This window comes from Myotis brandtii, unplaced genomic scaffold (assembly GCF_000412655.1).
Source record: "Myotis brandtii unplaced genomic scaffold, ASM41265v1 scaffold212, whole genome shotgun sequence".
NCBI classification, from domain to species: Eukaryota; Metazoa; Chordata; class Mammalia; order Chiroptera; family Vespertilionidae; genus Myotis; species Myotis brandtii.
The window spans coordinates 632,572-660,473 of record NW_005357931.1 but is presented as its reverse complement, the minus strand read 5'-3'; the positions used below and the strand labels follow the sequence as shown (position 1 = coordinate 660,473).

At 39.7% G+C, this 27,902-nt stretch overlaps 1 protein-coding gene across 6 annotated transcripts in view; it reads right to left on the bottom strand.

The window, feature by feature from the left end:
- Positions 1-893: 893 nt before the first annotated feature.
- Positions 894-27,902, bottom strand: part of HDHD2 (haloacid dehalogenase-like hydrolase domain containing 2) — a 27,541-nt gene continuing 532 nt past the window's right edge. The window contains exons 1-8 of one of the 6 annotated variants that reach the window (XM_014539262.1): positions 23,542-24,332; positions 22,992-23,248; positions 21,578-21,688; positions 18,337-18,545; positions 16,011-16,095; positions 7,943-8,159; positions 5,863-5,926; positions 894-2,702 (exon numbers count right to left, since the gene is read on the bottom strand). In XM_014539262.1, coding sequence (XP_014394748.1) covers positions 2,599-2,702; positions 5,863-5,926; positions 7,943-8,159; positions 16,011-16,095; positions 18,337-18,545; positions 21,578-21,678 — 780 coding nt within the window. In that variant the 5' untranslated portion in view covers positions 21,679-21,688; positions 22,992-23,248; positions 23,542-24,332 and the 3' untranslated portion in view covers positions 894-2,598. Of the gene's footprint in view, positions 2,703-5,862; positions 5,927-7,942; positions 8,160-16,010; positions 16,096-18,336; positions 18,546-21,540; positions 21,689-22,991; positions 23,249-23,541; positions 24,333-27,788; positions 27,897-27,902 lie in introns of those variants that run through there. The other 5 variants (XM_005865731.2, XM_014539261.1, XM_014539263.1 and 2 more) reach the window with 5 other exon arrangements.

Below are 27,902 nucleotides of genomic sequence, written 5' to 3'. Positions count from 1 at the left end.
GCTGAGCTGGGAAAATTTATACTAACCTGGATCTAAACCAAGATTTTTATTTATCCTCATGAACCTGTGGACAGGTGGCTAGTGAGCCCTATATAATGTTTGTTAAATCAATAAAATATCAAACTGAGATGGTAAGGGCCCACGGGGCCAAACCAGAATGAAGCAAAGTAGAGAAGCCATTTCTCTTCGCTGGATGTTATGCTTAAGTGATCTCACCCATTCCTGTCACTCTATTTAATTCCTGGCCATCAGTGATGCCTACCTCTTGGCTTTGGCTCTAACCTGTCTCCAGAGCATTGGATCCATTATTTCCAAGTGTCTAAGGGGGCTTCCCCTATGGCAACAAGTCTAAAATGAATCTTATTTTGTTCCCCCCCCCCCGCCCCCAGCTATACCTTCTAACGTTAAATTCCTGTAATATTTACAACTAGTTTTGTATTGGTTCAGTAACCATCTGAGTGCCTGTGCTGTAGCAGATATTTTTTAAAAAAACGAGCCACAGCCCTGTCTGGTGGGGACAAGAGACGTGTGAAGACCTAAGTGTAATCTAATAAGTGCTACGCGGCTCGAAGGTGGGAATACCTCTCTCCATCCTGCAGTCAGGATGACATCACAGAGGACGGATGGAGTATTTATGTCTGTGTGTTCCCCTCAGCTCCCCCATGAGTAAGGGTCCTCCAGGCTAACTCCTTTCCTTACATGCTTATTTCCTAGTCTGGCACGTAACACAGAGCAACTAGCAAACAATCACTGATCCAGGCGCCCAGATGATAGGCCAAAGTTTAATGCAGCCCCTGCACCAGGCACCAACCAGCACTCTACCTGCACGCTGAGCTTCTCTGAGTGTGGCTGTGCTCCGAGGGAGCTGAAATCTAACAGAACATCTTTCTTTCTTTTTTTTTAAACTCGCAGGAAGACTTTCCCCATTGAAGGAACTATAGAGAGGAATTCCACCAACCCTTTCCACATTGTTAAACATTGTGGATACTGCTACATCACCACCACCACCACCACCACCACCAATATCTAGCATTTGCTTGATTCTGTTCTAAGTATTTAATGTATGAACATGAATTTAACCCTCACAACAAGCCTATGTGGTAGACATGATCGTTATCTCCATTTTTACAGATAAGGGAAAGGAGGCATGCCAGGCTAGATCACTTGCCCAGGATTATAGAACTAGTTATGTGCTGGTTAGGCTCCCAAATCTATGCTCTCTGCCACTCACTCATCTTTCAATCTAGGGTTGTGGTCCTGTCACATCTATCTCTAGGATGTTTAGGTACCAAGTTGGGGCATCTGCAAAAACAAGAAGAGTGATCACCAAACTACCAAAAGGAGACGAGGAGAGGAGCTGCCATTTATTTAGCTTTGCTCCCTCCCATCTAAGACCAAGCTGATATCTAAACAAGAATCAAAACCCAAAGCTCATTAACATCAGTGTGTGCTTCAATAAGGTGAACACTACAATGATGTACAATTACATGCTAATAATTCAATGCCCAAGAGTCCTGTAAAACAATTGCAAAGGCCCAGGATTATCACAGTATGCAAATGCACTAGGAAAATCATTACCTACTTAGTCCCCTTCATTTTGGTGGGTTTAACATGAGAAGAATAATCCATGCTACCAGACGAGATTTCATTTTACAGCTGTAGTAACCAAGTACATAAAAGCCTGAATCTGTCCCAATAGCTTCTAAAAGATTTTTCCCATAGTGTCAGAGGCAAAAATAATGAAATCTTGCAAATGTACAGTAAATAGGACCCTCGTGGACACTAACTTCAAAAATGCATGGTCTATAAGACATTAAAGGCTTGATTTTAGTTTCTGCACTGTTCCTGTTAATAACAATGTCTAATTAAAACATCTGTAAAATACTGATAGTTTTAATTTTACATAAAATTTCCAAAACAACTGTTACACACTATAATAGGTATCTGCAATGAATAGGTTATTAATGGAAATATTATTTTAAATTAAAATCAGGTTCTAAATTTAAATTAGTCATCTTTGGCTAATGAAGAGAAAAAGAAGTCATCCGTGCTGGGAATAATACTGCAGATAATCTAGTTTTCAACATCCGTTAAAGCAAATTCATTCAATCACTTGGGCTAAAGGACAATTTATTTTGCTTCTTCTGACTTGTACTCCACTTGGCACTTTTGATGGGTTTCACAGCTGAACTGAATATTAAAACTATAGCGTAATGCATCTTTCAACTTCATTCACAATCTGAACCCACCCTCCCAATTTAGCAGTGAGGAGACAGCCGAGAACTCGACTCCCTGCAGTAGCTTCTCCCTCCCAGCCCTGCCTAATCTGATGAATATTTTAAAAGGCATGGCATAAAATCTCAGCTTTCCTTTTCTTCAGGTCTCATCTTCTTTTACAAAATACAACAAAAGAGATAAGCAAGGCTTAGTGGCTAGCTGTAATTCAATACCTTTCTTTCTAATTAGTGCACAATACAAGAGGGTTACACATCTCAGAGCTGGGGGCTGTGTCTGCCTGTGCTGGCGCTGAGTTGGTAAGGAATTCATTCCAGACGATGAAAAGCTGCATTTCAAGTTGCTTCTGATTCACACAATGGTTCACAGTAGATGCTGCAGAATGTGGTCCACAGCATGAGGGAAACTCTCACACGTTAAGTAAGGAGGTGGACTAATTTTTTCTTCATCTGCTGCTCGGTATTTTCCTGAAATGGAAGTAAAGATAGTGAACGAAGGCTACTGCTAGACTGCCAGTGATCACAGCCTGTGGACACCTAGGCCACTGCAGAACCACCCTTCCAATTACTCGAGAATCAGGGTCCATATCTACCAAAGCACCTTTTACTGAGGCTTCAGGATGCAATGAGGCAATTCAAAGAAATATCACATTCAGCATTTTCCAGGCCTACCTCTAGCCATTCACAATCAGAGGTACTAGGTCACCTGACAGCTAAGGGTCCCTTCAGAACTCCACAGCTGATGAAATTATTTTCTACCCCCACAAGCCCTGAGGACAGAAATGGTGAGTAAATCAATGCTTTTAAATGGAAGCCCAGACCCCACAGGGCAGAGGCCCTATCAGCTCCCGAGGGTGACTGCTGCCAAGCAGGAGCCCTATGCGCCTGGCACATGAGAGCGCCTGGGGGTGGGGAAGGGAAGAGTGATGGATGCTCATAGGTCCAGGCCAGACCGTGTGCATGGAGGGGCTCAAGGGGCAGGACACTGCCCAACTCTCCCCAGACTCTGGGCCTCAACACAGCAGAGGCCCCATTGCACGCAGTGGTCACAGAGAGCTTTCACTAATGAAAATCAGATGACTTGTGGTCTCTCTTTAAACACTCTTACTGGGTCCCCCAGCCCTTCGGAAAGAGCCCCAAATCTCTATTGTTGCCTAGCAGGCCTCTGACACGGGCCCCAGCAGCCCTGTCACCCTGGCATGTGCACTTGTCACAAGGCTGCAGTCCTAGACTGGACCTGGCTCTTTGGAGGACTGTCACACCTGCTATTCTCTGCCTGGAACATTCTTCTCACCCGATTATCACCCTCATACTTCAAGTCAGATTCCATATTCCATCCAAATTAGATCCCCTCCTGGTTATTCTCTCTTAGTGCCCTGTTTTTTTGCCTCCACGGTATTTAAAACAATTTATAATCTACATATATAAAAGCTTAAGCAGCCGTTTTGACTGAACGACCACACAACTGGATGACCGGCTGGTAGCTATGATGCGCACTGAACACCAGGGGGCAGATGCTCAACACAGGAGCTGCCCCCTGGTGGTCAGTGCACTCCCACAGCCAACCTCATATGGTTCCCCCCATCCCGCCCGCCAGTCAGCCCTGGGCCTCCAGTCTATAATAATAAAAGCATAATATACTCATTAGACTGGATGCCCTTCCGGACAACATTACGGACAAAGCCAGGGCTGCAAGGGAAGCCTGAGTCCCGGGTGCTACTAATAATAAAAGCATAATATACTCATTAGACTGGATGTCCTTCCGGACAACATTACGGACAAAGCCAGGGCTGCGAGGGAAGCCTGAGTCCCGGGTGCTAGAGGGAAGCTGGTACCAGCAAGCATGAATTTCGTGCATTGGGCCTCTAGTTATTTATATATTTGTTTAATGTCTGACTCACACCTGAGATTATTAAACTCTCTGAGAGTAGGCACTAGACCTATTACATTCCCCAATGTACCCTCAGCACCTGACATAATGACTAGCACATTGTGAGCATTCCACAATTAATATTTTTAAAAATATATTTTATTGATTTTTTACAGAGAGGAAGGGAGAGGGATAGTCAGAAACAACGAATCGAACCTGGGACCCTTCAGTCCGCAGGCCAACGCTCTATCCAGTGAGCCAAACCAGCTAGGGCCACAATTAATTTTTAAGAATGGAAGGAGAGCCCAGCAGGTGTGGCTCAGTGGTTGAGCTTCAACCTATGAACCAGGAGGTCACGGTTCAATTCCTGGTCAGGGCACATGCCTGGGTTGCAGGCTCCATCCCCAGTGCACGAGGAAGCTGATCAATGATTCTGTCTCATCATTGATGTTTTTATCTCTCCCTCTTCCTTCCTCTCTGAAATCAATAAAACTTTTTTAAAAAGAATGGAAGGAAAGAAGGGAGGGAGGGAGGAAGAAGGGTTGGGAAGATATTAACTAAAGAACTTACATGCATATACTAGTATGCATAACCCATGGACATAGACAATAGAGCAGTGAAGGCCTGGGGGAGGAGGGCCCAGGGTAGAGGGGGTAAATCAGGAAAAAGGGAGACATCTGTAATACTTTCAACAATAAAGATTAAAAAAATAATAAAATAAAATAAAAGGGAGAGAAGAATTGCAAAACACTGCTTCAGCTGAGGTCTTGAGGAAGAGGCCAACTGCCCTGTAGCCACCCTGGCTGCCTCTGGACTTCTCCTTGCTCTCCATTCCTTTTTCTGTGGTCTCTGCAATTCATTTTTCTGCATTTTCCAGTATTCTCTGCCTAAATGCAGCTTCCCCAACACCAAACCCACCATTTTCTACAATTCCTTGTTTTCTACAATTATCTCTTTAAGAGGCTTTGCCCAGCAAACACAAAGCCTAAAAACCCCGTTCCACACCTTTGCACTGCAGTGGTGAAGATGCTTCTTATCCTACTGACTGTGAATTCCTACAGAAGAGGAGCCGGCAGCAAATGTACAAAGGTAATGAACATATACCTCACTCACCTTAGCATCTTCAAGGTACCTGTCCACAGTACGCAGCAAACTACTGCTAGTTTTTTCTCAAGCTTAAATCCCTTTAAGGATTAACTCCTTTGCAAGGTTTCTACTTGGTCTCATAGGTAAGTTAATGACTAACTATTCCTCTATCACCTAATCCCTGCACCCCATGGTCTAAGGGCAAATATGTGAAAGGCAAGTTTCTTGGCCATGTTGATAAGGGCTCGCAGAATGCTTCTGCATACACTGGCCAGCAAGTGGGCTTTCTAAAAAGTACAAATTGACACAGTGGCTTACATATGTGTGATAACTCTAGCACCTCCCATTGTGTCAGGCATACAGTTGGTGCTCAATAATGTTGGCTGAGTGAATGAAGCAGGCCATCATCACTCCTGCCTGACCCACTCACTGTGGCAGTCTGTGCTTTTCTGGATGGATAAGTGAATAGGCTTCCTGATCTAGTATTGCACAGCATGGGCCCTCCCATGTTTTTTCCCTGTAATCCTAAGACCATTTTATTTTTGCTTTGTGGCAGAAAGAGAATTACAGTGTCCAATGATTTGGCTTTGCCATTTCTATAAGAACTTTCCTTTAAGCAACTCTGTATTCCACCATCCTGTTTTAGAGAAGGCTTATACAGAAGATACATACCAGTTTTTACTAAGATGCCCAGCATGCCAACATCCTGAGCCCCACCAACATCATCCCTGCAATCCTAGAAAGCACAAAGAAAGCATTTAGTACAGGGTCTTCAATTTACTTGCCAATAAAACCCTACCAACCAATTGATTTGACTTATTAGGCTGGGATGGCCAACTGTAACCCCATGTTTGTTTTTTAAATGAAAGACAGAAAGATGTAAAAATAGGTAAATTCACATGTAACAGTCTGAGGCAGCACACCATTTGGAAAGGGAAGTGTCACAGAGGTGGAAGGTGTACAACAGAGCAGTCATTCTAGTACCAAACACAGAGAGCACAGTCACAGTTCTTCAATGTTGCCACGTGTGTGCATCGATCTCCTCTTAAAACAGATCATGGAAAAAGCATCCTATCCATTTGGCAGCTTTTAAGGTGGATGATCCAACTGCAAACAGTGAATGAACTAGACTCAGAAGAAAGCTTTTCTGCCACCCATGTAATATATTATCCTTACTTTCCATCTGATTGTCCCTAACAGCTGCAATCAAGTCAATTCAGTATGCTTAGACCATGGGACTGTCTGACATTCACTTCACACTTGGGAAAACAGATCAGTTAGAAAAGGAGGTCCTCTTTCCAATTCTTACTCAAGATGGGGATGAATATGCTTGGTTGATTGTGATGATAAACACAAGGTAATAAAATCCAAGGGCTGGGAGAAACATCAAGAAAATCAATCCTGCTATCACATATCTATAAGCAGGATTCATTCAGATCATGCCTGAAGAAAATATTTTTCCATTAAAGTCATTAATATTATTCAACAACAGCCCTTGGAAATGAGTCCTAGAATGTCAAAATCTTCATTCAAAGTCTGACTTAAAACCTTTTCTGTTGCATCTAAACTTTCCCTGTTGAAGCAGTGAAGATGGGGGAGAGGAAGAGAAAGAAGAAGGGAGGTGGGGAAAAGTGGACAAAGAAAGGGAGGGAAGAAACCGCGCCTCTCTGGGCTAACCAAGGACCCTGCATGAAGCTGCTATTGCATGCCTTTCCTGCCTCCCACTGTCCCCAAACCAGTATCTCCCAGGATAAAAGACTCTGATAACCACCTTTCAAACACATATCTGCCTAGGAAAGTCAGATACAGACTTGACTATAGATGTGACTGAAAAGATGGCTTCTGAAAACAATACCAAGTTCAATGACTATCCTATTCAGTGTGAGGTGAACACATCCCAAAGTGGAAGAGGTGTCAGGAGAACCGTGAAACACTTGCACCATCACAAGTTACAAAAGCAAGGGATCTCCAGTTTGTCTTGGCAGGGTCCAGAGCCTCAAGTTTTACTTCCAGCTGTGCCACTAATTAGCTGCAGGAATGGAGGCGTGCAGACTTCCGGCTCCAGGCTTCAGTTTCCCAGTCAAAAATGGAGAGATTCGGACCAGACAATCTTGATGCCCCTTCCAGCCTAACACGTTATTCTTTATAACTAAAATATACTAGTAATCACTGCCACCTATTTAACACAAGGCAGTGTGCTTTCTAGCTCTTTCTCCCTCATGGCACACGTGGATGTTTCCCCAGGACCCTAGAGTAAACTGACAAGGTGCTCACGGCCAGAGCCTCCAAATGCCCAGACCTGCCACTCAAAGGGCTGAGGCAACCAATGCCTGTAGCTATTTGTGACACATTGGGAAGTTCTTCCATATAGCATTTACTAAGAAAAAAATCAATAATGGTAGAATTCTTTAGGTATAGGTTGTTCCCTGCATAAGTAATATTAGAAAAATCTAAATTTCTGTAAAGGTTTCTTTAAAAAGACATATCAAGCATTTGAATGACTTGCATTTAATGGTCTTTTGAATTATATATATCTCATCATACTATAGAGAATGTCAGAAATCATCAAAATTTCAGTTCTTTAGAAGAATACCACTACACATCTACCTGAAGCCTGACTTAGAGGCAGCCATTTCTCTCCATCTGATGTCATCAGCAGCAGAGTCTGCTTGGGTGTGAAGCAGTGCTTCCAAGCTGGCTCAGCCCAGGATGGCAGGTGAGCTCAGGGCATTTCCGGGGCTCTTCTACTTACGTCTCCTATCATGACGGCCTCCTCAGGTTCACAGCCAGTGCCCCGCAGTGCTTCCAAAAAGAATGTTTTCTCTGGTTTTCCTACTACTGTGGCTTTGGTATCTGTGGCATACTCCAAAGCAGTCACAAATGGTCCGGGCCCCAGGGCTAAGCCATCTTTCCTCTTGTAATACCTGGCTTTGTGGATTGCTATCAGAGGTGCCCCATCCAGGAGTAACCTAAAGAGATAGAGAAAATGGAGATTGGCTAAAAGCAAGGCCTTTATGACCGGAAAAGAATGTCAGACTTACAAAGTGGTTTTACAGTATTCACATGCACAGAAACAAAGAGTTTCTTATTAACTTTTAATGACTTGCTATCTTCTAATGAATTCTCTAAGAACTGCTGGGAATTAAATTCAAATACACTGAAGAAAGGTGATAGATTATTAAATTTGGGATTGCTTCAACCTTTTACCTTTAGAGGTTTCAGACACTTTACCGGAATCACCAGGGAAAGAGAATTAAGAGAAGTAAAGCTAAATAAGACACTCAAGGGAAGAAGCTTAACTTAATGAGACAAGTTGTTTCAACCTTCCCTAATGGTAAGCAGGAGGCTCTTGAGCCCTTTCCAGTATCACAACTGTTGCTGCAGTGACACATTCAGCTAACTCCAAATACCTGACTTCCTGTTTCCTCTACTCCAACATGTAAGTTTCTTTCTAATTCAGGAATTTAATAGAGCATTTTACAAACGCTTTCTGCTTGTACCTTTACGTCTTCATTCTACCTTTTGACTGCTTCTGACATTACTTTGCAAATCAGGCCATCTTCCCTGAAGAACACACCAACAAGGTTTAAGGGAGAGCCTTTACTGCCAAATCTCTTTTGTTGCCCTGATATTAGGATAATTATTCTCATACCAACTAAAGGGCACAAAGCATTTTACCATTAATTTGATAACCAAACTCTACATATAGTTAAGAATCCTCATTAGTGACTTAGGCAAAACGTAAAACAAATCCAAGAACCCCCACCAACAACTTCTTAATACTCACCACCCAACCCCCATCCAAAAAATATCTGCCATCCATCCCAACAGTGCAGCCTGTAGTCTCACAGCAAGAGAGTCACATGAATATTATCATCTAATGGAATGCAGGATATGATACACTTAAACTGCTTTTAACCAATGTAATGAATGATCTCACAAAGCTTAATTTACTTTAAGCCATCTACTTAGTTAAAATATTTAGTATGTCCATCGAGGAAGAATTCATCACATCTTACCCCTCACAATTATGAGTAATTAAGCGCTCAGCTATGAAAGTGCTAAATTATTTTTGTCGGTGGGCATGGAAATGCCTTCCTGTGGGAGATGCAGAATTCAGACATTTATGATTAAATATTTTATTAAGTAAAAACCAATACTGGACTATTACAGGGCCTTTCTGTTAGTTACTACAAATTGCTCACAGCACAGGACAGATCCTTCAAATTTATTCACTAATATTAATACAAGTTTACTTCTTAAAGCAGACCTTAAAATCCAGCTGTTAGGAAACCTGAAAAAGCCACTATGCTGGCCTTAAAGAACCACAGCTGATAGCAATGAGATAATAATGGGTGATTTATCTATCTCCCTTCTTGTCACCCACCCCCAATCCCATTTATTTGCTACTCTACCACGGAACTGGAATTCTTTATGCAACAGACCTCAAAATTGCTTTCCACTTACATAGCTAAACTAAAAACTCATTTGATTTGGCTTTGTTAATATTTTATTATGTATTAACTGGGGATAAGACTTATCAGCCTGATTGATGTGTGTACTCAATTCCCAGGCAGTGCTTTAGTGCCTTCCCTGAAAGGGCTGAGACTATGGGCTCCTCTACATGTCTCTAAGTGGAAACTGGACTACACGAGGCTGGAAAAGATAGGCATCTCTCAGGGAAGTGGTTCCTGCTTCTGTCATCCTCTGCACAGCATAAGCTTTACCGAGTCTTTCAAGAGCCAACCATATTCAGGACAGACTGAAAGGTAAACATTTTCTAGGACACAGATTAGAAGATCTTTTATAGTTAAACATTTTTTGAAATATCAAAAATAGACACCCCAATACTTGGGAGTGTTTTTATACCTACCAGACAGGGCAGCAAAGTGTTGGCTGTTTTTGACACCAGAAATAATGTATCAGAAGGAGATATTCTGATAATTTTTTGTCTATATCTAACTATAAACCCACCGAAGTGCAAGAAGCAAGGAAAAAAGGGCACAAAGGCCTGATGCAAAAAACTCTGGCTGTGATTTCCGTGTGCGCAATGGAACAAACTGAAAAATCCTAGTGAGGGCAGGGCCACAATATAAACACCTCAGGCAAACATCTAGTCCAGTGGTTCTCAACCTGGGGCAGTTTTGCTCCCCAGGGACATTTGGCAGCGCCTGAAGACTTTTCTGGTTGTCACACTGGGGAAAGAGGGGTGCTACTCGCATCTAGTGAGTGGAAGCCAGGGATGCTGCTAAACATCCCACAATGCATAGTACTGCCTCCACCCAGCCCCACAGTATTTTCTGGTCCAGAATGTAGTGTCCACACTTCTTAAAATAGGTAACAGCAAATCACTTCATGTGGGCCTAGGTTTCTTATTAATGAAGGGACTGAACTATCAGGGTTTTTCAACCTTAGCACTACTGCCATTTTGACACATTGGACTCTATCAAAATTAAGAACATCATATTCTCATACTATTAAGAGCACAAAAAGGCAGGGATGAGATATCTGCAATATATATATGTATATCCAACCAAAAACATGTATATATAATGAGTTCCACCATATACACAAATCAGTAAGAAAAATACAACCCAATCAGAAATGGTAAAAGATTTGAATGGGCACACTGCAAAGAAGTTATCCACTGGTCAATAAGTACATGAAAATGTTTCAAGAACATTACTCATCAGGGAAACACAAACTAAAACCCAGTAAGATACTATACACACCAAACAGAATAACTGCAATTTCATAGACTGGTCAGAGATTGGTGGGAATTTGGAACAACTGAAACTCACACTCATAGCCAGTGGGAATATATGACTTGCTATAATGACTTTAGAAAATTGTTTAGCAATATTTACTAAAGCTAAACAAGTACTTATTACCCAGTAATTTCACTACTCTACAGACCTAAGAGAAATGAGCACATATATCCCACAAAAAAACATGTTGAAGAACATTCATAGCAGCTTTATTCATAACAGCCCAAACTGGAAACCATCCAAATGAACAATAAATTGTGGGACAGTCTACTACACAATACAATAGGCTACTACACAACAAAAATAAAGAAACAAAACAACAAGAAAGTACTGCTATCCGCAACAACTTGGATAAATCTCAACAACAGACAAAAAATTATACAATTGTATGATTTAATTCATATGAAGACCAAGAACTGGCAATCCTGACAGGAGTCAGTAGTGCTACCTTAAGGAAAGAGTGTACTACAAGGTAGGAAGCCTCCTAGGGTGCTGGAAATGTTCTAGATCTTGATCAGAGGGTTACACAGGCATACCTATGTGTAAAATGCTATTGAATTGTATACTGACAATTTGTGTACTTTATGTGTATGTTACATATTAATTAAAAAGTACCAATATATTTTTGTGGCTTTTTTAACTGCAAGTTTTATTTAGAGTAGCAAAAGTTGCCTTGATTGTATAACAATATCCCCATATGAAAAAATAAGAGCAGTTAGTGACAGATATTAAACTCAATTCTGTATTCTGTGGATTTCAAATAGGCATAAAGTGGTTCTCTTGCATATACTAATGGAATACTTTAAACAACTCAAGTTCTTAATTCTTAAACAATTTCTCATGGTCTGGACTTGAATTAAAAAACTGCAAAGCAGCAGTCAGCACTTTCAAAATGGACAAAGCTCACAGAAATATTTCTAATGTGAGTCCTGCTGTCACACTGTTCTGGAATTCCTCATGCTCAGGGCTCTAAATACTTAGAAAAGATTCAGAAGTTACTGTACAAATGCAGTAATAATTGAAGTCGTAGTTGTTGACCTTTTTTCTCCCTTTCTCTTCTTCCCTTTCTAAGGAATTGAATATATTGGAGCAATTAACTTTTAATTTTTTTCTTGAGGAGATGGGAAAAGAAAAGCAATCTAATATTCCACAGGAACCATTTATGGTGATAAGAATCTCTTCCTGAAAAACAAAAAATTTAATTTCTGCACATCTCTAAGACTTTTCGAGGATTCTCACATCTTGTAATAATTATAGGAAGAAATCATTAACTTCAAAATTAAGTCATTTTGAATCTTCAAAACATTGCTCTTAAGCAGCCTTTCACCTCTTGCATTTAAATATGAAAGTTGTGATGTTATTTATTTTCTGATAGAATAACTTTTTTTTTTTTTTGGTTAATCCTTACCCGAGGATATTTTTCCATTGCTTTTTAGAGAGAGTGAAAGGGAGGGGGAGAGGCAGAGAGAAACATGGGTGTGAAACAGACATACTGATTAGTCGCCTCCTGCATGGGCCTGCGTGCCCTTGACCAGAATAGAACCCGGGACCTTTTGGTCCTCGGACCATTGCCCTATTCACTGAGACAAACTGGCTGGGGCTAGAATAACATTTTAAATAAGCTCCTCTAGAAGCTGGAGAGCAGTTGCTCTTAATTTATTTTAAAAACTTGAACTTTTCCTAGGTTAAGCTATTCCATGCAGTCTTTCCTCAAAATTCCTTTGATCCAACAACTATAGTTCTGAAAAAAATTTAAGGAACAAACATAAATATTGCTTAACTAACGTTCTCAAAAGGTTTTTTTTTTTTTTAAGTTAACTTCAAAAACCTGGAAATAACCAACAATAAGAAACATATGGCTATTCAACTAATTGCACTTCTGAGAGTGGAATATTCTGTGGGAATCAAACATGTTTTAGAAGAATATTTAAGAATGTGGAAAAACATGCACAACCTATTGTTGGGTTTTTAAAAAGCAAATTACCACATAATATACATATACAGTATATATAGATTCTCATTTTTGCCTAAATAGATATGTGCATGGAAACAAACTAGCTAGGTGGAAGGATTACAGATAATTTTGTTTATTTTCTTTTGAGCATATACAATTTTCCACAATGAAGACATATTACTTCTGTGCTGCGATATTTTTTTTAATCTTGTTAATGCTAAGTTCAAATTAAATTATTAAGTGATCTGCTTGTCCAGGTAGCCTTCCTCCTAATAGAGATCATTAAATTTAGTTATAATTGGTCCATTACAAAAATGCTCAAGCTTTGGGCTTCTAACTCAGGTCAGAAGATGAAAAAGACCTTGCTACAAGCTAGTACCAAAACTGTGAAAATGAATACACAAGAGCTATAGATATTCATATTGATGAATCATACAGTATTACTAGGGAAGAAAGCAAATCAATAAGTAAAGTATAAAACATGCAAAATAACACCATATACTGTCTAGAAATACCTACCTGGTATTTAAAAAATGCATGTAAATGATAAACACAATTCAGAATCCTGATTACTTTTGGGTCTTGGGTGATAAAATTGAGGAGGGATATCAAATATGTCAATAATTTGTATTTCTGGAACTGCTTGATAGGCCTAAGGATGTTTGTTATATTATCCCTTGTATATTTTAGTAGTAGGTAAAAGGAAAAAAGACACCAATGGCTCTGAGGATTTAAATGTTTTCTAGAATCCAACCCCTCAAATCACGTCTATTTCTTTTCTAAAATCAATCTCTAGTATGCAGTGTTCTCAATTCATTCAAACATTTAGGACATATTTGTAGCCAGATTGTACTATGCATTTTTGGGGGCCTACCCATTTGAAATAGTAAATAAGAGGCAGTGTAATGTGGAAGGCTAATGCATCCACCTGAGGGCAATATGCCCCTGAAGCTGGTGTTCAAGGCAGCTATGCCATGGGGTTTAAAATCCAATGTTTATTCTCATTATCAACCTGAACAGTAATTTAACTAATCGGTGGTTCATTTGAGATGTCTGTATTTGCCACTTACAATCCAAACAGCTGTAGTCACTGGTTGGAAGGCACAGTCTCTGTGGAGACATCAATATGCAAAGAAGGGCAAGACCTAAAATCCTTGTGTTAACTCTCCACCCAGCTGTTAAGTGCATTTGTGAAATTAGAGTTGACCCATAAGTGCACTGTAATGCTTCAAAGTGTAGTGTTTAAAAAAATCAATATGGTTAGGGAAGTGTACTAATTAGACAGCATCCGAGCAATTATAAAGTCAGTATTATGTCAACATACATTTTTATTACCCTGAGTCCAGCATTCATCTAAGGCAGAGACCTATTAAATATGTCCTTCCCAAATTACCAGCTAAAATCAATCAATACCTTCTCCTTGAATTCTGTGGTTAAAGAAATGAATAAAAGATAGTAGGAGTAAATTAGGAAGTAGGTTCTCTATTTCAAATGAAAACCAATTTTGGTATAGTTGTAAACCTTACTTAAGGAGCAGGTGATATAATATTGCCCCCACCCCAACCCCAAGAAGCCACAGCAGAATAACTGAAGTAGGTGAAGCAAAAGAAATTTTAACACCACATACCCCCACATATATCTTCACGCATGTGGCCCAGCAGTGGACCTCCAGATAATAACTACAGTAGCGGATACTGAGCAACTATAAAAAGCGAGTATGTTACTTTTAAACAAAGGCTAGACTATCACAATGACTAAGTGCATTAAGTAGCCGTAGTTTCCATTAACTGAGGCTCTAAAATGCACACAGGGAAAAAGGTGCTATTTCTGGCCACACAGATTGTACACGAGGACAGCCATTTTTAAGATTAAACAGTAAATAATGTGCCCAGATGTGTGAGCGTTGTAGTGATTCTAAGACATATACATCAAGAAATGAATTCTACATCAAATATAAGTTAGAATGATTCTTGTAGATCTTTTAACTGTAAGAAAATGATGTTTTTATAGCATTCTTGAAGTTAAATACCAAAAATTTATCAACCCACTAAAAAAAATTTTTTAAGCTATTACAATGTATCCCTATGTAATATTTTGAGCTACTTGTCATAAATTCAAAGACAAATTATACTGTTTAATGGTTTGACAAGCAGTATAAGACAACATAAGATGAAAGATGAGAAAAATCCAAGGGAAAAAGTCACAATCTCACTCTAGAGCAGATTTGTAGGTAAATTCTGATCCAGTTTATCTTAAGAAGTATGAGAACCAGTATGCAGTCTTCCCTTTGTAAGCAGCAGCGAAAGTTCATAAAAGTGAAATGCACACATAACTGAAGATTTATAACATTATATGTGGTAGTTGTGTTTCCCCAATTTCAACCAACATCCATTGGAACATCTCCATTTAGATGTCCCACATGCCAAACAGCCCTAACCTGAACTGATCGCCTCCTGGACCCCACACAGGGAGTGTTCTCCATCACAGGTGCCCAGGTGAGAAATATGATATCCTCCCTGCCTCACTGTCCTTCACTTCCTAACCTCAATCACTCATCAAGTCATGTTGATACGACCTGAATCCCTACTATTCCAGGTCAGACTACCATTATCACTCATAGAATAATTTCTTTGAAAGTATGGTCAACTGTGTAGATTTTTTTCCCATAGCATGGATTCACACTGGAAGAAGAGTCCCGTTTACTGTTTTTGGGGGCATTAGCCTTGATGCTGTTTTCTGTCAGAAATTAGCATAGTCAGTGGAGAATCATTGGAGTGATGATAAAAGATAAAACTGCTAGCTTTAACAGATGCAATTTTATTATGGATTTCTGCTCCAGAATACTGAGTCTATAAAAAACAAACAAACCAAGATCATCACATTTTAACATATTGATAATTTTTTTAAACTAAGCAGGATAGTAATAAATAATATTTGATGTTGATCTTGAAGTGATTTTGAAGATGTGCGTCCTCATGTATAATCTAGGTGGCTAGAAAGTAAAACATGTATAACCTTACATGACAAAGACTCAAGAAGGGAAAGAAGGAAGTATTTGATCAGATGAAAAATAAATAGCTAAATAGCTAGAGACTCACCGGAATGCTTGATTCAGAGTTTGATAATGAAAATGTTCTGGTGCCAATCCTATGACCACAGCATTAGGATCACTTGTTTGTATTCCTGGGAATGAAAAAAAATATGATTGTTGAAAAATGCAATTAAAAGTAATGTTACATTTTATAATAAAGAGTTTTAGTAAATAAAGTACAAATTGATATAGTAGCAATAATCTGAAGCTTAAGAGATTATCCTGCCCTGTGTACTTTGGCAATAGTGAAAGAGATATTTAAAGAAAGAAAAAGTTCTCCTAGTATTTTTGCATATTTCTTTTGCATGGTTTGACAGCTACTTAGTAACTAGAATCTGAGTTGAAACTTGTAACCTGATGTTCTCAAACAAGTAATTTCTAACTTCAAAAAGCTTTACTGATTACAATCAACAAGAACAGCCATGAATTCCCTATGAGCTATCAGATCAATAGCAACTGATGAGGAAATGAAAATCTAAGAGGCAAGGGAAATTAGACACTCTAATTGACAGTTGAGGTTAACATATTCATGATAAACATGGAATGCACTGTAGATTCTGCTATTTTCTACATAATGTCTCATCTACTTTTAGTGTCACAAATATTACTCCATAATATAAGCATATTTTAAGGCCTTGGTACCTGACCAGACAAGTATATTCACCAACACAGTTACTAAAAGTCAGACGGTTCTGTAGATTACCCATATGCCAATTCCTATTTGCCTCTCTTACTGCTTGCCTTAAAGCATTTTTCATATCAATTCCACCAAAATGTAAGGGAAAGAAATAGAAAGAGTAGATATCCAGCTTTCCCATTTCCTCCTTACCAGCATCCATGAGTATTGAGTAATTGGTTAAAGTTTGCTGAAGGAAAAAAACCAAATTGTTAGCTATAGTTAGAGTTAAAGTTTTTTGTGTTCCTTCTATTATCTCCATCTACCACTAAAAAGATATTCAATAACAGCAGAAAAATTTCTTGCCTTTCCACAGGAGGAGTGACAGGAAGAGGAGAACCAACGTGACAACAAAAGATTGGAGTAACATGTCCACAAGGTGAGAAATACCAAGAGCCTCGAGAAGATGTAAGAGGCTAGCAAGGATTTTCCTCGGGAGCCTACAGAGAAGCCAGCTCTGACTATACTTTGGTTTTATTCCCATCAGACTCATTCTGGAGTTCTGATATCTAGGAGAGTTAAAAAATACAGCTGTGTTCATTCTGTGGTAATATTCAACATGAGGGAACTTTTACAAGTGATAGAAATGGTCTATATCATGATTGTTGTTGTGGTTATAAAACTATACAAATGTATCAAACCTCACTGAACTATATAGACTTTTAAAATTATGTTCTATGTGCATTATATAAAGTCGATTTAAAAAGGTAAAAAAAAAATTTCTTGCCTTTCAAAAATCCATCTACTTTGGGTATTTTCATGTATATAAGCATGTTGTAAGTATTGTCCTGGACTGACTGACAAAGATTTCTTCCTTATCAGGGACTCTGCTTATGTATCCCAACTGCAGCTCACTGCCAATACAACTAGAATCTTAACCTCCTTCAAATAAAGTCAAAACAGAAAAACCTGATTAAAATATTGTTTTATAGTACTTCAGCTAACCCAGAGACACAAATACACTGTAGATGCATGTAGATCATTGTTTGTACAGCCATCACATGGTTTTATACCCATTTTTCTATATTGTGTCATTTCACGCTGAGTATCACTTACAAAACAAAGCAATGTGGCAAAGTTTCATAAAAATAGGATATTTTTCCAGAGTTTATTAATTTTCCCAAAGAGAAAAGTTTGATTGAAATATTTCATAATCACTGCTAAAATTTCATACTATACAGAATGACACCTATTTTTAAATAAGGCGATTATGGATTATCTCATTTAATCAAATTAACATAGTAGCTCTTGGATCAAGGATTATAATACTCAAAGTAATTTTGACCTGCGCTTTTTCAAGCTGTGGGTCAAGATCCATTAGATTACAAAACTAATTTGGAGAGCTCTAAGCAGCATCAAAATCAAATAAACAATTAAGTAAACCAAACAGAAAACAGAGTACTTCTCATACAGTAAAAGTATTGTTTAGCATATATATAACACACACATATATGTACTAGGTTACTATGTAATGTGTTTCACTTACTGTGGAGTGCAGTCAGAACAGGTTTGAGAAACACCAATTTGGATTCAAGAGATCTGTTGACCCTTTCAATAATAATAGGAGGAAATCTGAATACATCTAAATATTCAGTTTAAGAATGATTTATAAGAAGATATGAAGAACCAATTTTTAAATCTTTGCAATTTCCCCTACCTTTGAAATCAGGTAGTGCCCGATCGTCAACTAGCAGCATAGGCCGGACTTGTTTCTGCTCTACTAAATTTCTGGCTGCAGTCAGAGAAGTAAATATCTCATCTTCAGAGATATCAAACTCCAACTTTTTCAACCTTTCCAGTAAGTCTCTCTTGCTCTCTTTGGTTGTATTGGTCACAAACCTAACCATTACAGAAGTACCACGTAACCTGGAAAAGTAAAATTCAGATGTCAACAGGCAGCTTTTACATTCTAGCCCTTAAGATCTCCTAAATTGGTAGCACTTGCCAACAGTCATAAAATGAAGGCTAAGTCACCAAGTAAATATTTTTATTACCAATAATCTTTTTGTTATCTACCCAGAACTGCTTACGTATTATCCACACCATCTGGACCACTTTATTGCCAAAGGCTACAAAATAAGTTATAAAAGCTGTGTCTACCTTTTTGAGGACTTCTGTACTTCAACTGAATTCTACTGCAGGGATTTAGCAAATAAGTGAAAAAAACAAACAAACACAAAGCTTAGTAACCACTATACTCACAGAATATGAGAGGTAAAAGTTACCTTAAAGATTATCTACTTATGCAACCCTCTCTTCTTTTTTAAAAATATATTTTATTGATTTTTTTACAGAGAGGAAGGGAGAGGGATAGAGAGTTAGAAACATCGATGAGAGAGAAACATCAATCAGCTGCCTCCTTCACACCCCCTACTGGGGATGTGCCTGCAACCAAGGTACACGCCCTTGACAGAAACGAACCTGGGACCCTTCAGTCCACAGGCAGACACTCTATCCACTGAGCCAAACTGCTTAGGGCGCAACCCTCTCTTCTTATAAAGAGGAGAAAACTGAGGCCTAGGGGAGCTAAGTGACTCGCTCGGCTTCATACTGCTGGGTAGCAGTAGAGCTGAGACAAAGACTCCAACCTATGTCCTGGTACAGGACTTGATGTCCTATACTAGAGAACAGAGGACACCTCAAGATGTTGTTTTTCCTTCTTAGACAATCAGAAGATGTGCTACCAAATCTATAAACAGAATCTATCTGGACAATCTATCAAAGAAAATCTTTTTTTTTCTTTTTAAATAAAATGTGTTTTTCCCTTGAACTACTTACATATAGAATTGTTTTGATTCTGTGATCTGTTTTCGGAACCTAAACTGGTAATCAGGTATCAGAGAAAGAATTCATGACAGTCTAGCTTTATTTGAAATTGAAAATTATTTTCTTGGTCCTAAAGTGTTTTAATCCAAAATCTAAAAATAATTTTAATTTAGCTACAATTAAAATTTTATATTAATACCCTATTGCTTTTTATTTTTTGCCTGCCCCAAATGAATACAAGGTGGAAAAGCACTAAACGCAATTGAAAACAAGCAAGCAAATAAAACAGAAACAGAGATTTTTAAGTATTCACCCAAAGAACATTAACTAAATTTGTAAGATTAAATAGTTCACTGTAATCATGATTGCCTCTATAATATCTGTGTGGTAGCTTTTCTTAAAAACACATTAAACTTAGTGGTTTATCTCTCAAAAGAAACTGATTATTTCAACGTAACTATTATCCTAAAAATGAACAAGTAGAAGTACTGAAATAACCATATCATTTTTAATGAGGATTTAAAAAAAAACTTTTCTTTTTACTGGTCCCTCAACTTCCCTTAGCCTGTTTGTTTCTATAGAAACCAAAATCAGCCATAACAGTATAGTGATGTCTCTGGATGTGTATGTCACAGGCTCCTGGCCCTCCAGAATGGCAGGCTCATAGTTACAGAGCTACTTAGTGGTGTCATTCATTGCTCACCAAAAATAAAAAGATTTTTCTTCAATACAAAGTAAAAAGCTTATCTTTAAAGCAGTAAAAGCTCCTTTCCCAGAGAAAGCCTAATTAAGAGACAGTGTCAAGGAGTCAAGAGAAAGTCCAACTGTGAATCTGATTTTCTTTTGGCTTTAACCAGTTAATGGCCACGATATTTTGAATTTAATTAAAAAAGGTCTGCCACTTGCGTCTATAGATGCTTATGGCGTACAAATGGTTAAACAACATGTTGTCCACCTATAATATGAACATCATGACTCCTAACTAAACTGGTAGCTTCCAAATGATGCCTACCAGATACATAAGTCTTTTTATATTTGTTGATTCCCCAAATGGAAGGTAAGCTCCTTGAGAGAATACAAGCACGATCTGTGTCAATTTTTGGCCCTTATACCGGGTGTTGTGATACTAGTCACTAGATTTTCTGAATAACAGTACACTGTGACTATTTTAAGGTGGGAAAATAATAAGCACCACATGCTAAGTATTGCTGACTTTGAAAACTTCTCTAAATAATTTTAATATGAAGGTATTTAATACCAATTAGTAGTACTATTGTACTGATGATTTTTTTTTTCAGGACACTCAGAAGCAAACATTCACATTCAGTTTACTTTTTAAAAAATGTATGTTTTTATTGATTTTGAGAGAGAGGAAGGGAAAGGAATAAAGAGACAGAAACATCAATGAGAAACCTCATCCATTGGCTGCCTCCTGCACGCCCTCTACTGGGGATCGAGTATGCAATCCAGGCATGCGCCCCAACCGGGTTCAGTGACCTCTTGGTTCCTGGGTCTACACTCAACCACTGAACACACTGGCCGGGACATGTTCAGTTTGCTTTAACAAGCTTTTACTACGTTTCCCCGTTTGTATCTAGACATGTTAAGTACTGTGGTTGGTACATCAGAAATATAGAACAGTCGCTAACCTTCAAAGGCATTAAATTTCACTGATAGAAATAATTCTAAAATTTCAAGTCCCTCAATTAAATTTTATTTGAGCTGCTGCACACTTAATGCGAGATCTTAGGTGAAAGGGGAGTGGGCAGCACTATGCCTTTGTGCATGTGTGTGTTTCACTTTGTGATTCCTTCATTTGTGATTTTTCCAATGCTATTTAATTTATATTTTAGAATCTTGAGTTTTCATTCACGAATTTACATTACTTAGAAAAAAACATGCACACAAAGAACAAAAAGAATAGATCAAAGGCCAAACCTAATAAAGGCTTAGAGAACAATGTTTGGAAGATATTACAATGCATACATCTTCTAGCTAAACCCAAGGCAGTTTTTGTATATATGGTAAGCTGGTGAAATGCCATCTTAAGGTCATCCATTCAGCTAATGATCTGCCTTGGTAAAATGGCACTTACAAACATATTTGTCAGCTGAACCTGGAGGATAGCTTGCCTTTTAAGAGCTTCCTGTGCGCCTGGCACAGCTGCATCTTCAATGTGAAGTGTGCCATTGAGATCTACCAAAACAGCTTTTAATGCACGGCGTGCTGCCATCCTTCATTCCCTAGGAGAGAGCAAATGAAATTAAAAATACAGTTTAGGAAACAATGGACAATTAAAAACTGGGGAAGTCTTCAAAAATATCATTCATATCCAGAAAGATACAGCTTAGTGTTAAGCTGTTTCTTTTGGGGGGAAAAATGTGTTTTTTAAAATCAAAATCCAAAATTTGACTCATAAAACTTTCATAACGCTTAGTTATTTAAAAAATCTTTAATTAAAACTAGAAAGGGAAAAGGGGGAATTAAGAAGTTACTATTTACTTTCAGATTTCTTAAAATAACTCTTTGGCTTAACAATTTATTCATTTATTTTAGATCTAAATATGAGAATAATGCACTCTGAAGAACGGGTGTATGGGAGCCCTAATTCATTGGCAACATCTTTTTCATCTTTGGTTCTATGTGATGACAATGTTCTAATCACTCACCTCCACTATTATACCCTGAAATGACATATATGGCCAAGGACCTAACAGTATGTACAAGCTACTGTATGACTTGACCCATAACAGTATGTCAGGAAATACTGTCCTTACTTAGTAATATACAAGTTCCTTTTGCATATTTTCTCTTTAAAATTTATTGTAAGCTATATCCTAAACACAGTGGAGTATAAGGTATTGGTTAAAAATAAAAATAATGAAATATTTCAGACATACAAAAAAGTATCAAGGATAATACAACCACCTCCATTACCCATCATTCAACTTTAGAAATAAAACATCACAGATGGAGTTGGAGCCCTCTGTGTACCTTTCTTTGAACTAATTTCCCTTATTCCTCTCACCAAGTAAACTACTCTCTTGATTTTGATCTGTTGAAAGCTTTGTATTAATGTTATTCTTTCTACTCTTAGTGATTTGCCTTACCAGTCCACATCATGTTTGGAAAATGTCTCCATGTTAACACATGTAGCAACTGTTCATTCACTTTCACTACTGTGTATAGAATTTCATTGTATGGATATATACTTTATTTGTCCTCCTGATCATGAATATCTTGCACATCTATATATATAAAAGAGTAATATACAAATTGACCAAACGGCAGAACGACCCCTTGACCAGCCACTATGAGGCACACTGACCACCTCTCGTTCCCGCCCCCCCCCCCCCCCCCCAACCCCCCCCCCCCCCACAGCAGGCTCCGATCGCCCAATGGCAAACAGGGAACCGGGGGTGGGAGGGGGCGTGGCTGGCTGCTGGCAGCCAGGGAGATGGCCCTGATCACAGGCCAGGCCTAGGGGCTGTACCCGCACACGAATTTCGTGCGCTGGGCCTCTAGTTTTATTATAATGAAGAGTACCTCTTTGAACCTCCTTGTACACATCTCCTGGTGAACATAGATGTGAACATTTCTCTGGGGTCTTGCTGAGTCTGAGGGTGTGTGCTCATCTGTATCCTTACAGGAATGTTGCCATGTTGCCAAGTTGCTGTATTCACTTGTATCTTTACAGGGCAAATGTTTACTGAGCACTTCCTATGTGTCAAGCCCTATGTGACAATGGACATGGGGGAGCCATCTCCTTTAAACTGAGAAGCAGACGGAAAGGGGGAAAGAACCTGGGAGATATAAATAGGTAATTACCACGAATCTGTGGAGAATCTATGGCAGGGGTCCTCAAACTACGGCCCGCGGGCCACATGCAAATACAAATATTGTATTTGTTCCCGTTTTGTTTTTTTACTTCAAAATAAGATATGTGCAGTGTGCATAGGAATTTGTTCATAGTTTTTTTTTTAAACTATAGTCCAGCCCTCCAACGGTCTGAGGGACAGTGAATTGGCCCCCTGTTTAAAAAGTTTGAGGACCCCTGATCTATGGAATCTATGGGAAAAACTTAATAGAATCTTACCTTGGGACGGATGGTGGGTGGAGGGAAGACATCTCTGTCCTAGCTAGGTCCCTATGAAATGTGATCGTGGAGCCTGGGACTGACAGTCAGTAGGCTCAGGTGGTGGTCCTCATTCTGCCTCAAATTCGTTGTGTGACTTTGGCCAAGTGTCTTCCCTGCTCTGGTCCCAGGTTTCTCCTCAATATGTGGGTTAGGGAGGCAAGATAAAGTCTCAATCTTTCTCCTCTGCCTACAGTCTCGAGATCTAGGCTGGAAGACTAAATGTATCACATTACCCCCCGAAGCCTTGATTTTCTCCTTTTCAATATAAGCCTGCTAATCCCTGCTGCTGGTCCATCTCCCAAAGCTGCCAGGGATATGCTAGATTGCCCAGTGTTGTCCTTCTAAGTGTTGTTCTTTCTTAGGTGCATTCCTTTTAGGGGGCAAAGATGCTCCCTGAATTTCCTCACAGCTCATAGCTTACAGCTCCTTTGCTCCTCCCATTTCCCAAGCTCTGTTCCCACTCCAAGTCAGTCATCTCTGCATATAAGGTATAAATATAAAAACTAAATAAACCCATAGTAAGCCCCAGAACTCAAAATATACTTCTTCAGTTAGCCTCACTGTAGGCCTTGACTACTTCTACCCCATAATGTATGGCCTGGGGTCACAGGAAAAGCAAGAGAAGTGGCTGGAAGGAGAAAAGCCAGAACAGCTCCCATTTATTGGATGCTGTATACGTTCTGTGCCATGCTAAGTTCTCTGCAGCCTTTATCACTTTATTGAAACTTCTACGCAATCTTACCCAGACTAGCAAATTCAGGCACTGAGAAGTCACAAACTTGCCCATGTGCTTTTACTTTTGGCTTTGAACCATGTTAATGGTTTATATATTGAAATTGAAATTAAGTCAGAAATTTAAATATTGAAATTTAAATTTAAATACAAACAAAAATAAACTACCTTGCTAAGACACAGAGTACTCTGACTCTAGTTCTTCAGCAGGATATATTCAAAGGACAAAAAGAACTGCAGTGCCCAGATGGTGTGGCTCAGTGGTTGAGCGTCGACCTATGAACCAGGAGGTCAGGGTTCGATTCCCGGTCAGGGCACATGCCCGGGTTATGGGCTCCATCCCCAGTGTGGGGCGTGCAGGAGGCAGCCGATCAGTGATTCTCTCCCATCATTGATGTTTCTCTCTCTCTCCCTCCCTCTCCCTTCCTCTCTGAAATCAATAAAAATATATTTTAAAAAAAAAGAATCGCAGTGCTAAAAAATGTACATTTTTTTATTTAAAAAATTTTTAATTGATTTTTAGAAAGAGAGGGAGATGGAAAGAAAGAGAGAAACATTGATTGGCTGTCTCCTGCACACCTCCTACTGGAGATTGAGCCCACAATCTGGGCATGTGCCCTGACTGGGAATCGAACCAGCAACCTCTAGGTGCATGGGACAATGCTCCAACTGAGGCACACCGGCCAGGGCATATATTTTTAAAAATTAGATTTTTAAAAACTGATATTAGAGAGGAAAAGGGAGGGAGGGAGAGAGGGAGGGAGGGAGGGAGAGAGGAGGGAGAGGATGAGAGGGAGAGGGAGAGGGGGAGAGAGAGAGAGAGAGAGAGAGAGAGAGAGAGAGAGAAACACTGATGTGAGAGAAATACATCGATTGGTTGCCTCCCTTATGCGCCCTGACCAGAAATCGAACTTGCAACATAGGTACAGGTAACTGGACCTGTGACCTTCTGGTCCACAGGACAATGCTCTAACCCAGCGGTCACCAACTGGTGGTCCGTGGACCACTGGTGGTCCGTGAGGTCCGAAAAGTTGGCGACTGCTGGTTTAAGGAAACCTTTGGAGCAGCGGTCGCCAACTGAACCACACCAGCCAGGGCAAAAATGTATACATTTTTTAAATCATGAATTCATGATGATCTTCAATTCCAAATCAATGCCACAGTGTTCTTCCTCTCATCCCATTCCACATTCATAGTTCTTTTCTCCCATTTGAGAACCCTGATTTTCTAAACATCAACATTACATTTACTCATTTACTCAATACTACAATAATCACTGAATAGTTTTGGAACTCATACGATTACCATTACCCACAACAAACTGTGAACCTGTTGATGTCTGTTATTTCCCATCAAAATAAAATCCCACCTTTTGGGATTCTGACTAGAATTGCATTGACTCAAATAGAGCACTATTAGGAGAACTGAGATTACTATTTTGCATCTAAACTCATAGATACAGAGAACAGATTGGTGACTGCCAGAGTAGGAGGATGGGAGGGAGAAATGGGTGAAGGGGGTCAAAAGCATAGTAACTAGAGTTAATAATACTGTATCACATATTTGAAAGTTGTTAAGAATAGTTCTTCAAAGTTCTCATTACAAGAAAAAAAAAATTAGCTATGTATATTGCCAGACATTAACTAGACCTATCATGATGATCATTTCTCAACATATACAAATATCAAATCATTGTTGTACACCTGAAACTAGTATGTTATATGTCAATTATGTCTCAATAAAAGGAAAAGAAGTTATTCGATAGCACACAAAAAATTGTTTTTCAAAATAAAAAAAAAGTAATTGTAAAATATTTGTATCACCCCCAGAAGAACTGTAAAGGCTTCAAAGATAGTCCATATTCCTGGTTTATCTTGAGTCCACGGCCCACCATCTCCCAGTTTGAACAAGTTATATAGGATATACCTTAGAAGAGACAAACAATTGATATTGGTACAAAGTTGAGGCAAATTCTCTCTCATCCTAAGAGGAACTCTTCAAGATACTTCAGAGGACATCTCCCCTTGAATATCCAAGGGGGAACTCCATCCAACAAGTCCTAATTAACAATCCTCAAAGTTGCTCTTTTTCCTAAGATCCATAGGAGTGAATGGCAGCACCATCAATCCACATGTACCCAGCAGGCTCTCCCACTCCTTCCTCCCATCCGTTCAGTTGCCAAATGCCAGTCCTACCTCCTTTAGTCTTGAATCCACTCACTTCTCTTCATCATTACTAAAACTTAGTTTTAGAATCATCACTTTTCATCTAGTCCAGTTCAACAACTTTTTAAATGTCCTCTCTGCGTTGAATCTTCTATTTCCAGCTGCAAATCCATTCCCGGAAATGCAGTGGTGAAGGGCAAGAACCAAGGAGTTGTATGTGCCTCAATTCACTAGCTATGCGAACTTGAGCAATTTTCTTAAGCTCTGAACCTCAGTTTCTTCACTGCTGAAATATGAAGGATAACACCTGCCTCTAATGGTTGATAGAAAGATTAAAGAAAATAAGGCATGTACTGTGAACAGTGTTTCACACATAGAAAGTCAGGGTTATGTATGTGTGGGGGAGAAGGGACAGAGGGAAGGGCACATGATGGATGTGTCCAGGACTGCAAAAATCAGATATGATGCAACGTCCTAAAGCATTAGTGTAACTTGAGAGTTTGAGAAAACATTTTATACCCAAATAAGGATATATTGTGGAGGCATGTAATTCAAAACTTGCATAAATATTTAACATAAAACGAGATTTCAATAAAACTTTTCTCCGGGGAGGTTAAGGCTGTTCAGAATATGCCTCCTAGAACCTCCGGGGAGTAAACATTCTCTTCTTTTCCCTACATGCAACCAGTAGAAAAGTCTGGAACCACTGGATGCACTCAATAAATGTTATTATCCAGATACTCCCCAATTAAAAACCTCCCAGTGGCTCCCCGATTCCTTCAGGATGAAGTCTGAACAATGAACATCGCTGCTCAGAGCCCGGGGTTACCTCTCCACCTCATCTGTAGACTCCCGCATCAAGTCCCACTGCAGGGGCAGGAGTCCTATACCCCACCCTCATCGCCGGACTTCCGTCCGGGACCATTTCCGCTCCCTACAACCGCCCTTTCCCTGGCCCACTCCTCTGTCCTTGGGCCCCGTTTCCCCCGGCATTCCCGAGTTCAGCTCCTCCTCTCCCGGGCTGGGCCAGGACGCCCGCGTGCTCTCACTATCACACCGACACTGCCCCCACTGTTAGGTTCTGGGAGTTATGGGGCTCTGTTGCCTTTTCCACGGTACTACTTGGCGCTCAATAAAGGCTTTTGAATTAAGTAAACTTAAGAATCCGGGTCTCTAGGATTTCTAGAACTAGAATCTTTCAGCACTCAACAGCGATTCCCGCCATCTCCCCGTGGGGAGGGGCGCCGGGACTGGTCTCTGCGCTCCGCCCCAGCCCACGTTCCAGGGCCTAGCAAACGCCGGACTGACCGGGAAGGACTCCAGCTTCGACATACAGTCCAAGGGCACGTGCCGGAGAACCACCGACGCCTGTGAGCCACGCTCTAGCCCTGGGCAACCTCAGCCAGGCGCACCCGGGGCCTG